The 13,119-nt window shown below is 42.0% G+C and overlaps 1 protein-coding gene across 1 annotated transcript in view; it reads left to right on the top strand.

Annotated features, from left to right (window-relative positions):
- The window catches only part of LOC115192017 (alpha-1D adrenergic receptor), a 32,256-nt gene extending 27,395 nt beyond the window's left edge, over positions 1-4,861 (top strand). The window contains exon 2 of the mRNA XM_029750104.1: positions 2,954-4,861. Coding sequence (XP_029605964.1) covers positions 2,954-3,564 — 611 coding nt within the window. The 3' untranslated portion in view covers positions 3,565-4,861. The remainder of the gene's footprint in view (positions 1-2,953) is intronic.
- Positions 4,862-13,119: the final 8,258 nt, after the last annotated feature.

The raw sequence follows: 13,119 nt of genomic DNA, 5'->3' as shown, positions 1-13,119 counted from the left end.
ATGTTTCAAGCAGACCACTATAGTCCCTGTGCCCAGGAACACTAAGGCAATCTGCCTGAATGACTACCGACCCGTAGCACTCACGTCTGTAGTCATGAAGTGCTTTGAAAGGCTGGTCATGCATCACATCAGCACCATCATCCCAGAAACACTAGACCCACTCCAATTTGCATACTGCCCCAACAGATCCACAGATGATGCAATCTCTATTCAACTCCACACTGCCCTTTCCAACCTGGACAAAAGAAACACCTATGTGAGAATGCTATTCATTGACTACAGCGCGTACGGCCCAGTACATCACTGGGGCCAAGCATCCTGCCATCCAGGACCTCTTTACCAGGCGGTGTCAGAGGAAGGCCCCTAAAGATTGTCAAAGGCTCCAGCCACCCAAGTCCTAAACTTTTCTCTCTACTACCGCATGGCAAGTGGTACTAGAGCGCCAAGTCTAGGTCCAGAAGGCTCCTTAACAGCTTCTACCCCCAAGCCATAAGACTGCTGAACAATTAATCAAATGGCTACCCGGACTATTTGCATTGACCCCCTTTTTTCACTCTGCTGCTACTCGCTGTTTATTATCTATGCCTAGCCACTGTACATATTACCTCAATTACATTGACTAACCTGTACCCCAGCACATTGACTCGTTACTGGTACCCCCTGTATATACTGTAGCCTCGTTATTGTTATTTTATTGTGTTACTTTATTTTACTTGAGTTTATTTCGTAATTATTTTCTTAAAACTGCATTGTTGGATAAGGGCTTGTAAGTAAGCATTTCACTGTAAGGTCTAAACCTGTTATATTCGGGCTCATGTGACAAATACAATTTTATTTGATTATTCTCGACTGTGTTGGTGTGTGTGGAAACATAATTTCTTAGTGATGTGGACACCGAGGAACTTGAAGCTCTTGATCCACTCCGCTACAACCCTGTCGATGTGAATGGGGGCGTCCTCGGCCCTCCGTTTCCTGTGACTTTGAGGAAGAAGTTCTTGTCGTGGCACCACACTGCCAGGTCACTGACCTCCTCCATATAGGCTGTCTCATCACCGCCGGTGATCAGGCCAACCACCATTGTGTCGTCAGCAAACTCAATGATGGTGTTGGAGTCGTGCGTGGCCATGCTTTTGTGGGTGAAAAGGGAGTACAGAGGGACTCTGTAGGCACTTCTGAGGGGCCCCCGTTTTTAGGGTCAGCGTGGCGGATGTGTTGTTGCTCACCTTCACCACCTGGGAGCGGCCTGTCAGGAAGTCTAGGATCAAGTTGCAGAGGGAGGTGTTAAATCCCAGTTTCCTGAGCTTAGCGATGAGCTTGGAGGGCAATACGCTGAGCTATAGTCAATGAACAGCATTCTCATGTAGGTGTTCCTCTTGTCCAGGTAGGCAAGGGCAGTGAGGAGTGCAATAAAGATGGCGTCATCTTTGGATCTGTTGGGGCTGTATGCAAATTGAAGTGGGTCCATGGTGTCTGGGATGATGGTGTTGATGTGGGCCATGGCCAGGCTTTCAAAGCATTTCATGGCTACAGATGTGAGTGCTACAGGCCTTTAGTAATTTAGACAGGTTTCCTTGGCATTCTTGGGCACAGGGACTATGTTGGTCTGCTTGAAACATGTAGGCATTACAGACTGGGTCAGGGAGAGGTTGAAAATATCAGTGAAGACACTTGCCAGCTGGTCAGCACATGCTCTGAGTATACTCCTGGTAATCTGTCTGGCCCCCCGGCCTTGTGAATGTTAACCTGTTTAAGAGTCTTACTCACATCGGCTACAGAGAGCGAGATCACACTGTCATCCGGAACAGCTGGTGCTCTCAGGTATGGTTCACTGTTGCTTGTCTCTACGCGAGCCTAGAAGGAATTTAGCTCGTCTGGTAGGCTTGCGTCACTGAGCAGCTAGCGGCTGGGTTTCCCTTTGTAATCCATGATAGTTTGCAACCCCTGCCACATCTGACAAGCATCAGAACCAGCGCAGTAGGATTCGATCTTAGTTCTGTATTGACATTTTGTCAGTTTGATGGCTTGTCAGGGGTTGTAGTGGGATTTCTTATAAGCATACGGATTAGTGTCCCGCTCCTTGAAAGTGGCAGCTCTAGCCTTTAGCTCAGTGTAGATTTTGCCTGTGAGCCATGGCTTCTGCTTGGGGTATGTACGTACGGTCACTATGGGGGGCGACGCTGTCGATGCACTTATTAATGAAGTCAGTGATTTATGTGGTAAACTGTTTAATCCCGGAACATATTCCACTCTGTGCTAGCTAAACAGTCTTCCAGTTTAGCATCCACTTCTTTGTAAGCAGAAATCAGGAGGATAGAGTTATGGTCAGATTTGCCAAATGGAGGACGATGGAGAGCTTTGTATGCATTTCTGTGTGTGGAATAAAGGTAATCTAGAGCATTTCTCCTCTAGTAGCACATGTGACATGCTGGGAAAAATTAGGTAAAACAGTTTTTCAGATTCCCTGCATTAAATTTACTGGCCCTATACAGCTGTTTATGGCCCTATGCAGCTGTTTATGGCCATATACATCTGTTTATGGCCCTATACAGCTTGTTGAGTGCAGTCCTAGTGCCAGTATCAGTTTGAGGTAGTAAATAGACAGCTACGAAAAATATAGATGAAAACTCACAAGGTAAATAGTTTGGTCTGCAGCTTATTATGAGGTATATTAACTCAAGTGAGCAAAACCTAGAGACTTTCTTAACATTAGAGATTGCGCACCAGCTGTTGTTAACAAAGAAACACACACCTCCCCCTTAACCTTACCCGAAGAAGCTGCCATTTGGTCTTGACGATGCATAGAAAAACCAGCTAGATGTCTCATTTCAGGCCAATTCTTGTCTTACACACAAAAAGTCAAAGTTTAAAAATGAAGAGATGAACATGTCTAGCACATAAGTTATCTTAAAGATTATCACAGATCCTAACGCCTCTCTCCTCTGTCCCCTCCCAGGCTCCTTCTTCCCGGCACTGAAGCCATCTGACATGGTCTTTAAGGTCATCTTCTGGCTGGGCTACTTCAATAGCTGCATTAACCCTGTCATCTACCCGTGCTCCAGCAAAGAGTTCCAGCGCGCCTTCACCCGCCTCCTCCGCTGCCAGTGCCACCGCCGCCGCCGGGTCCTGCGGCGCTTCTACAACCAGCGCTGGCGCTCGGCCGTCAAGGGCCACCACCACCAGGGCATAGGTGGCAGGGAAATGGATACTTTGGGTATCGGCAATGCCAGGGTGACAGACTGCCGACCGGGGTACACCATCAACCACGAGTCGTGCGGGAGCTCGCACTACTACAAGGGTACTAAAGGACCTTCACTGAGTTTTAAAGGGTGGAGCCTGTTCCCGCCGCTACAAAAGTCATCGTTCCAGCTCAAAGAGAAGATGAACAATCTGTCGAATAAGATTAAGGGAGGTCCGGGCGGAAAGGGAGGCGTCACGGCCCCCGCCCTGGCGAGGACTGAGATAGACACGGTTTCCATGGGGATTCACAACGATGTCGCCGAGCAGAGCTGCTATCAGATCTATGACCTCACAGAGCGCTACGGCCTGAAGGAGACAGACATCTAGATTCTTGAGGGACAGACAAAGGGAGTGGCTAATATGGATGGCTACTGTCATTAAATTGCTTAACCTTCTTCAATGACATTTTCAGTGGCGCTGCAAGTGAAAGCGCTTGATGGTTGCCATTGGGGTATCAACATGGGGAATAACCAATATAATTCCGCCATAAAACACCTAGATGGGGTTTGCCGTTGCAAACCTGAAAGAGGTAAAAGGAAAGTGGTCTTTTCCACTTGCGCCATGGAATGGAATGCGGAAATTCCCCAAAATGTAAGATCGGAACATGGGGTTATCATGGGAACATTTGACCAGCGAACAAACAGGACTGAAGGAACATTTGTCTGCAGAGAGTTGTTTGGACATCGATCAAAGGATTGAGTTAATTTTGTCTGGAAATGGCCCACTTTGATCCAAGCACAAATTGCTCCAAAATATGATATCAAACCTTAATGATTGTATCGTGTTTGTTTCATTTTGTTGGATGGAGATTGAAGTGAAGTGGAATGGAACGTTATTTCTTGGAGCTGCGTTAAAAAGACAAATGCAGAACAATAAGTGGGTATGGAAAAGTCACTTTCTGGACAGGTGGCAAGATGTCAAACTGACTTCTCAATGATAGGCTGGGCTCATCAGCAGCCGGTCACTGTGTCCTTTGAGCATTCTCACTCTCAACTCCAAACAGCTCAACCCCTACAACCAGCAGTAACATGGAGACACTATGAACCTCCATTTTACCATAACCTACAGACAAACACCTCTTTTCTAGGGTATCAGACCATCCAGCTTAACTTAACACAATGCAGCTGGGCACAGATGTGTGTTGTCTTAACAGAGCAAACACATATAACAAAGTGAAAGCCACTGACTTGAATGACGAAACCATTGCACAGGACAATTTCGGGATGATATGGGTAAACATAGGGTAATGTATGGGTAATTATAATTGCATCTGATTATTTTGCTAAGTGAATGAGTGAAGTGAACTGTGAATAACTGACATGAGCAGACCTCTGTGAAATTGCATTATAAAAGTGACAGGTCACGTTCAGACTGAAAACAATGTTTGGACCAGTTGAATAAGTATCGTGGTGTATTTACCTTAACTGCATTCAGAGCCAGAGAGAAGAGAGGTCATTTATCTTTTGAAAGGACAAGGATTGACAGAATCAAAGCCTTGAACCCATTGATTACAGTATTTGTCTGTTCTTTGCATTGCCAAAAAGACGCTTTGGTTTTGTTTGTATTTGCTGATGGTTCAATGACGTCTGTCAATGTCAAGCTAATAAAATGGAAAAAAATACCACTTTTTTTATTTTATGTCAGTTCTGGAGGGTGGCCATGGTCGGTGCAGGCTTTTGTTCCAGCCTAATGATTCAACTGAGGAACTAGCGAAACCTTAACTGACTGTATCAGGTACATTATACGGTAGCTAGGTTTGGACAAACTACACAAGACCAGTAGGGACGAATCTTGGTGGGGCAAAAAAAACAATGTGGGATGCATGCCAGCCAAGCCACTAACAACACATCACAACACTAAACAATACATGAATTGCACTATAACAGTGACAAACGGTGCCCACAAACTGTTAGGGCCTATATAAAGCTGTCCCAACAGCAGTCCCAACACCTTTCCACCTCTACACCTGGCTTTCAGCGGAGCCTGGTCTGGCAGCGAAACAGTTCATTCAGCCTCATTCACTGCCTTTTAAAAAAACATAGCTGATATGGCTGACTTGCTTAAACAAATGTGGTTTCTACTGACAATTGAGATGTGTAAACTATGGCATAAGGGGACGACAAGCGGATAAGAGGCAGTCCGTGATTTCCATTAAGACATTAATGAGCGAGCGACGACGGACGTAGTCAATATAACTATTTGTTCAGCACCTGTGAAATGTACAGCAACAGAATTCAGAACATGGGCCGTTCTTACTGTGTACTCCCTGTACAACAAGTCAGAACCGTAGGATAAATAAAGGGGGCATATAAACAGACAATGAAAGCTCTTACAATATTCGATGATTACATTTCTCTAAAACAGGTTATGGCTACATGTGTACCACCAAGTTAGAACAGTAGGTGAAATTAAGAGGTGAAAATAGACCAAAGTATTAGGGTGAGGCACATTGAACGCCGTTTGGGTCTTTGCATGTCAAAAAAGATCCATGTCATAACACTATTTGACACATTAAATAAGCTTTAATTTGACACGTCAAACAACACAATTCTATTATAGAATGTTTTATGTTCTGAATTTGTATGTGCAAGCCGCCACTACTATCAGTAGCACTGTCAAAGCTGTATAAAAAAAGTTGTCAAACAAGCATACACCGGCCACGTACGATGTGTTTACAATACAGCGTTGGTGAAAATAGACCAAATTTGTAGGGTGAGGCACATGGGCTACTAACAGCTTACTACACATCATGCACTTAGTATGACTTTCTTAGCTACAGCATACATATCTCCCTGGCATATTACATAATATATGCAGCAGCATACAAGACATTCTTGGACTCACCTTGTGAAGGTGGCGCGGCGGTCCTTTGTGGGAAAATTTTGTCATCAAAGTCTGGCATTCTCTGGATTAATGGTGGGAACTCGGGGAAAAAAAACACACAACTACTCCATTGAATAGCAGGCTAACGATGATACGTTTTATCATAATTTCTCTTCATTATTTCTCTTCATATGACAAGGATTAAAAAGGATTTGCCAGTAGATTGTTGACTTGATTCATGATGATGACTGCTAAAACATTAAAAGTAAGATGTTGACATGATCAGTCCAATCAAAGCTATTATACATATAACGTGAGTTGACGTAATTTTATCTGTGGCCAATGACCTTGAGCCTTCTTGGAAGGACACTTGTAATATAACTCTATGGCAGGACCCAAAGGGCTGAAATTTCGGATGTCTACACTTACTAAGGACTTAAACTTGCCGATGACGTACTGTCCCTGTGAGTGACAGAACACTGAGCCAATCACGGCGCAAGGCTCCTATTTTCTGCTGGCTTGCCCCACCACCACAGAAAGCACTGAGCTAGGCTGAAACACCTGCTTTTTGGAGCTGCCTTACTCAAGAAAACAAAAAAGAGACCATGTGTGTATCCAGCTTTATTAGCAGAATGATATATATATATATTGTTAATTGTTTGCAAACTGAGATGTGACACGTATGAATGCCAAAATAACATGCCTTAACAGGCAAGCCCCCAATTTTTTTGTTAAAATCTTTAATTTAATTTTGCAAAAAATGTGGGGCTCAAAACATGTGGGGCTCTGCCCCACCGGTCCTGAATGACGGGTCGCCACTGCACACCAAATATGCATTTTAACTATTATTGTACTGTACCTGTCATTCCCAGCAGGTGTCACTATTGGCAGCTGCTATTTACCATTTACTGTAATGCCCTACCAGCTGCAATCCCTCACAATTACAATTCACTTCAAATTTCCATGATCACATCAAAGATGGCTTCTCTGACACCATTTGAGTAATAGTAGCACTACCAGAGTAGTATAACTACCACAGATGAGGGCATCAAAAATGGTTCCTTGTCTCTGTGTGTTATACACTAAGACTATACTAAGACACTATACACTATACATTAAGAACACCTTCCTAATATAGAGTTGGTTGTCTAGGTCTTAATTGAAAGGAAAAACCAAAAACCTGCAGACACTAGGACCTCCATGGAATGAGTTTGACAGCCCTGATCTACACTGATCAAAGTAGATTTAATAAGTGACATCAATAAGGGATCATATCTTTCACCTGTATTCACCTGGTCAGTCTCTGTCATGTATAGAGCAGGTGTTCATAATGTTTTGTACACTCAGTGTATTTTCTTCCCCATAAATATTAAGACAAAGGAAAGCACTAGACATAAATTATAGGTCTGTGTCCCAAACGGCACCCTATTCCTTATATAGTACACTACTTTTGACCAGAGCCCTATGGGGCTTAATGGGGATAGGGTGCCATTTGGGATGCCGCCTTAAGTACTGTATGAGTCAGTCGCTGTGTGAGAGGCCCAGCCAAAATCTCTGCCGAGCTGACAATAACAAAATGGCCATACAAGCAATTACTCCAGACAGAGACTTCAGCTAAGAGGACGTAGAGTGGGAGAAAGAGAGACAGAGAGAGAGAAGAGAGCGAGAGATATTTTCAAGGTTTATTGTCATGTGCACAAGAACAGTGAAATGCCTTTCTTGCTTTCCCAACAATGAAGTAATCGATATCAGTAGTACTATATAAAAAAGTCAAGCAGAACAAAAAAGAAGAAGACGAGAAAGTAAGTGAGCTATATATATATACTGGAGTCGTAGGGGCAGATAAGTATAAGGGTAAGGTGTGACTTGTCATCAGTATATAGTACATGATAAACAGAGTAGCAGCAGCATACAGTATATGATGATTGTATGTGTGTGTGTAGAGTCAGTATGAATATGTGGCGTTATGTGTATGAGAGCAAATGAAATGTGTGTGTGTATGTATGTGTGTGTGTGTGTTGGAGTGTGACTGAGTGAGTGAGTGAGTGAGTGAGTGAGTGAGTGAGTGAGTATAGAGTCAGTGCAAAAATAAAATAGAAGGGTCAATGCAGATAGTCTGTGTAGCCATTCTGTCAGCCATTTAGTAGTTTTAAAACTTAGGGATAGAAGCTGTTCAGGAGCATTTGGTGTCAGACTTGTTACTCCGGTATCGCATATCGATATGTTACGAATTTGCAACATGTACAATGTGTTACGAATTTGTTAAATGCATGATATGTTACAACTTCCAATTTGTTGTGGCTAACATTAGCTAGGTGGCTAATGCTAGAGTTAGCTAGCTGGCTAATGTTAGCTAGGCTCAGGGTTAGGGGTTAAGATTAGAAGTAAGGTTAAAGTGTTAAGCAACCTGTCCATACCAAACGCAACTTATCATAATAATTTGAGTGTCCCGGATTAACGTTAACTCCGTTACGTCTAGTCTATGAGACCAGGTTGGATATTGAGGTCCTGGATTACAGGAAACTCGGCCCCAGTGATGTACTGGGCCGTCCAAGGTTGGTGCAGTTGCCATACCAACCAGTGATGCAGCCATTCAAGATTCTCTCAATGTTGCAGAGAGAGAGGGGGGCAGAGAGAGAGTGTGTTTGTGCGTGTGTGCATACAGCCTATATGCAGACTACTTGCTGCGCGTGGGGGGGGGGGGGGGGGAGTCAGTCGGCGTCTCAACTTACTGTTGGTATAGCTTGCTTTGGTATGGTAAGTATTCACCCCCCTTGGATTGTTTCACATTGTTGCATGACCAAGATTGAAATAGATTTATTGTGATTTTCTTCATTGACATACACACAATACTCCTTAATGTGAAAGTGTATTAATTTGACGTAAACAAATTAATACAAATTAAATAACTAAAATATAGTTCTTGCAGAAGTAGACCCGTGTGGCTCTGTTGGTAGAGCATGGTGTTTGCAACGCCAGGGTTGTGGGTTCGATTCCCACGGGGGACCAGCACGGGAAAAATAAAAAAATATGAAATGTATGCATTCACTACTGTAAGTCGCTCTGGATAAGAGCGTCTGATAAATGACTAAAATGTAAGTATTCTCCCCTTTTGTTTAGGCAAGCCTAAATTAGATCAGGAGTCAAATGTGGCTTAAGAAATCACACAATAAATTACATTTACTCACTCAGTGTGAAATAATATAGTTTGACATGAGTTTTGAATGAGTACCCCTTCCTCTGTCCCCCATACATACATCATCTGTAAGGTCCCTCAGTCAGTATTGAATTTCAAGCACAGATTCAACTACAAAGACCAGGGAGCTTTTCGAAAGCCTCAAGAAGGGCAGTGAATGGTATATGGGTAACAATAACAAATCAGACATTGAATATCTCTTTAAGAATAGTCAAGTTAATAATTATGCTGTGGAGGATGCATTAAACCACCCAGACACAATAAACAGTCCTTCTGAATTGAGTTGCAGGACAGGAATGAAACTGCTCAGCGATGTTACCATGAGGCCAATGGTGATGTTAAAACAGCTAGAGTTCGATGGCTGTGAAGGGAGAAAACTGAGGATGTATCAACAACATTGTAGTTACACCACAAGAATGATCTACATGACGGAGTGAAAAGAACAATAACAATACACAGAATAAAAATATTCCAAAACATGCATCCTATATGCAACAAGGCACTAAAGTAATACAGCAACAACAACAAAAACATGGCAAAGAAATAAACTTTTAAACCTAAATTTAAAGCCTTATGTTTGGGGCAGATTCAACACAACACATCACTGAGTAACTGCCTCCAAGCATGGTGGTAGGTGCATCATGGTATGAGTATTGTTATGATATGGGGGAAGGTTAGTGTTAGGACATAGACAAACACACTATCCAGATTACACTTCCACACTCCATTCCCCCAAGGGGCAGCAGCAATCTTGTCTAAATGCTGAGAATGCTTGATAAGCACATCAGGTGCTTCCAATTAAGGTGATCTGTCTGTTTTGAGTGTTTTGAGTTTTGGCATACCTTTGGTATTTTTATTTTCTGTACATATTTATGTTTTGTCATCATCTGAAAAAATGATTATATGCCTGAACTGTCCGACCAAGAGGTCAAGACGGAGCTGGCCCTAAACTCTGTAAATTGCAACACAGTCCTCAAATACTGATTTCTCACATAAATGCACACATTCATTCAGGTTACCGCCCATGCAACTAGGCCTAGGACTCTTAGACAAAGCGAGTGCAACAATATCCGTAGGCTAGTTATGGGTTTCGTCACAGTTTGCTTGACATCGACTAAGACTGGGGAGTGTAGGATGAAAAGAAACGGGATGGAGCTAAGCACAGGATAAATCCTAGCGGGAAACCTGCTTCAATCTGGTTTACACCAGACACTGGGAGAGGAATTCACCTTTCATCAGGACAATAACCTACAACACAAGGCCAAATCTACACTGGAGCTGCATATCACGAAGACAGTGAATGTTTTTAGGCCCCGATTCCGACCCGAGTTAAGCACGCGTAAATTGAACGTTATTCCCTTTTTTTTGCACTTTTCTCAATGTGTATTCTGACCTTGAACTAACTGTAAGCATGAGAATTGCATGATATTCACCTGCTTTTTGTTCTGGATGGAAATCTAAGAAATGAAGGTGTGATGGAGGTATGTCTACAGATATTCTGACCTTGACTTAATTCCATCATAATTCCACTACCTTTACGCGAGAGGAAATCATGAATAAGGTCGCATGAACCTACGGGTACCAAGTGGAAAAATCATCTACTTAGCAGCATTCTCCATGCACTGTAATTTACAACTTGATATAGCTAGGTAAATTAGTTATCCATTTGGATAAGGGAATTGTAAATATAAATTACACTTGTTTTAGATCTATTTTACCTTATAAACTCTGGAGACAAATGTGAAACCAGTCATATGGCAGCAAACTGAAGCATATCAACATACTGTATCAACTTTCCCACAGTAAAGTTTATGAAATGCTGTGCCATTAGGTAGAATTTAAATTGTACAGCCTTCGCCCATTCCTGCATGTTAAGTCTCGAATGTGTTAATTATAGGCTACCCCGACCTTCTCCGTTTCCTATTTCTATCATGTTAAATATTAGCCACTATCAGTACTGACCGTCAGTAGGCCTAATAATCACACGTATTCAACTGTCAATTTACTGTTAATTCCCTTCAGTTGGTATAGCCTACATTATCATTCCATTTAATTCCATTGTTTCATTTACCTTCATTTGTTTCCTCTGTATACACGGTCACGGACATGTGGTTGTTGCTGAGGATCCTTAGTAACAGTTCTTAAAATAAAATAAAAAGAAATGTAGGCTAATTAAATTGTTATGGAGCTGAGCGCAGGCCAAGCTACAACAGTTTGAACCTGACGCATGGCCCAATACTTGGCTGTATCATCACACTGTTCCATGTTTAGTGCAGGCAATAGAGGAGAGTATAGCCTACTATTGTTCACTATTCTCCATATTATAATTCTATGTACACTAATCTTCCTACATTATCATGGGTTAATATATTTTCTGCGTAAAAAGCTTACCATACATACTTCTCTAACCCCAAAATGTGCCTAAATAATCTACATCAGAGTATTTTTAAATCTACCTGTTGGTGTTGAAACAGAGAGGAATATGCATATATTTAGATGTCTTTCTTTCATTGAGCCCTATCGTCTGAGCCCGTTGTCTTGATGTATTCTAGTCTATCAACCAAATTCAAATTAAAGGTACACTGTTTTTAAAGGGATGGCTTAAGATAAATGTACTGAAACCCTGTTGAATGAAAACTCCATGAGAAAATGAGTTGGCCAGCAAATGGGAGGGTTTTCAGTGGTTGAATTATATTTATTCAGAGCGAGCAAGGGAACCACAACTGCAAAGCCCGTTACGCACCTTCATAAGGTAAGTTTGAATACAAGGTTCTTCTATATAGAATTATTTTAAGGTCATACCAAGGATCATTTTGCTATTTGATTTTGAAATGTAAGACCCCTTGAAGTATAAAAAAAAATATTAACAAATGATTTGATGAAAAAGTATTTTTGGCCTTACTGCTATTAGCCTATACAAACGCATCAAATAACAGATTCACTACATGGAATAACAGATAGTCCCAAAAAACATCAAAATGAAGTGTGTAAGAAAGATCAAGAAACACACTACCGGTCAAAAGTTTTAGAACACCTACTCATTCAAGGTTTTTTCTTTGTTTTGACTATTTTCTACATTGTGGAAAAATAGTGAAGACATCAAAACTATGAAATAATCCATACGGAATCATGTAGTAACCAAAAAAGTGTTTAACAAATCAAAATATATTTGAGATTTGAGATTCTTCAAAGTAGCCACCCTTTGCCTTGATGACAGCTTTGCACACTCTTGGCATTCTCTCAACCATCTTCGTGAAGAAATGCATTTCAATTTTAACAGGTGTGCCTTGCTAAAAGTTCATTTGTGGAATTTCTTTCCTTCTTAATGCCTTTGAGCCAATCAGTTGTGCTGTGACAAGGTAGGGGTGGTATACAGAAGATAGCCCTATTTGGTAAAAGACCAAGTCCATATTATGGCAAGAACAGCACAAATGAGCAAAGAGAAACAACAGTAAATCATTGCTTTAAGACATGAAGATCAGACCATACAGAAAAAAATGACTTTGAAAGTTTCTTCAAGTGCAGTCGCAAAAACCATCAGGCGCCATGATGAAAGTGGCTCTTGTGAGGACCGCCACAGGAAAGGAAGACGCAGAGTTACCTCTGCTGCAGAGGATAAGTGTTTTGCTGGTGACAAAGTCAGTGATTTATTTAGAATTCAAGGAACAATTAACCAGCATGGCTAACACAGCAATCTGCAGCGATACACCATCCCATCTGGTTTGCCTCTTAGTGGGACTATCATTTGTTTTTCAACAGGATAATGACCCAACACACCTCCAGGCTGTGTAAGGGCTATTTGACCAAGAAGGAGAGTGATGGAGTGTTGCATCAGATGACCTGGCCTCCACTATCACCCGACC

Source organism: Salmo trutta, chromosome 4 (assembly GCF_901001165.1).
Source record: "Salmo trutta chromosome 4, fSalTru1.1, whole genome shotgun sequence".
Lineage (NCBI taxonomy): Eukaryota > Metazoa > Chordata > Actinopteri > Salmoniformes > Salmonidae > Salmo > Salmo trutta.
This window is presented reverse-complemented; position numbering and strand designations above follow the sequence as displayed.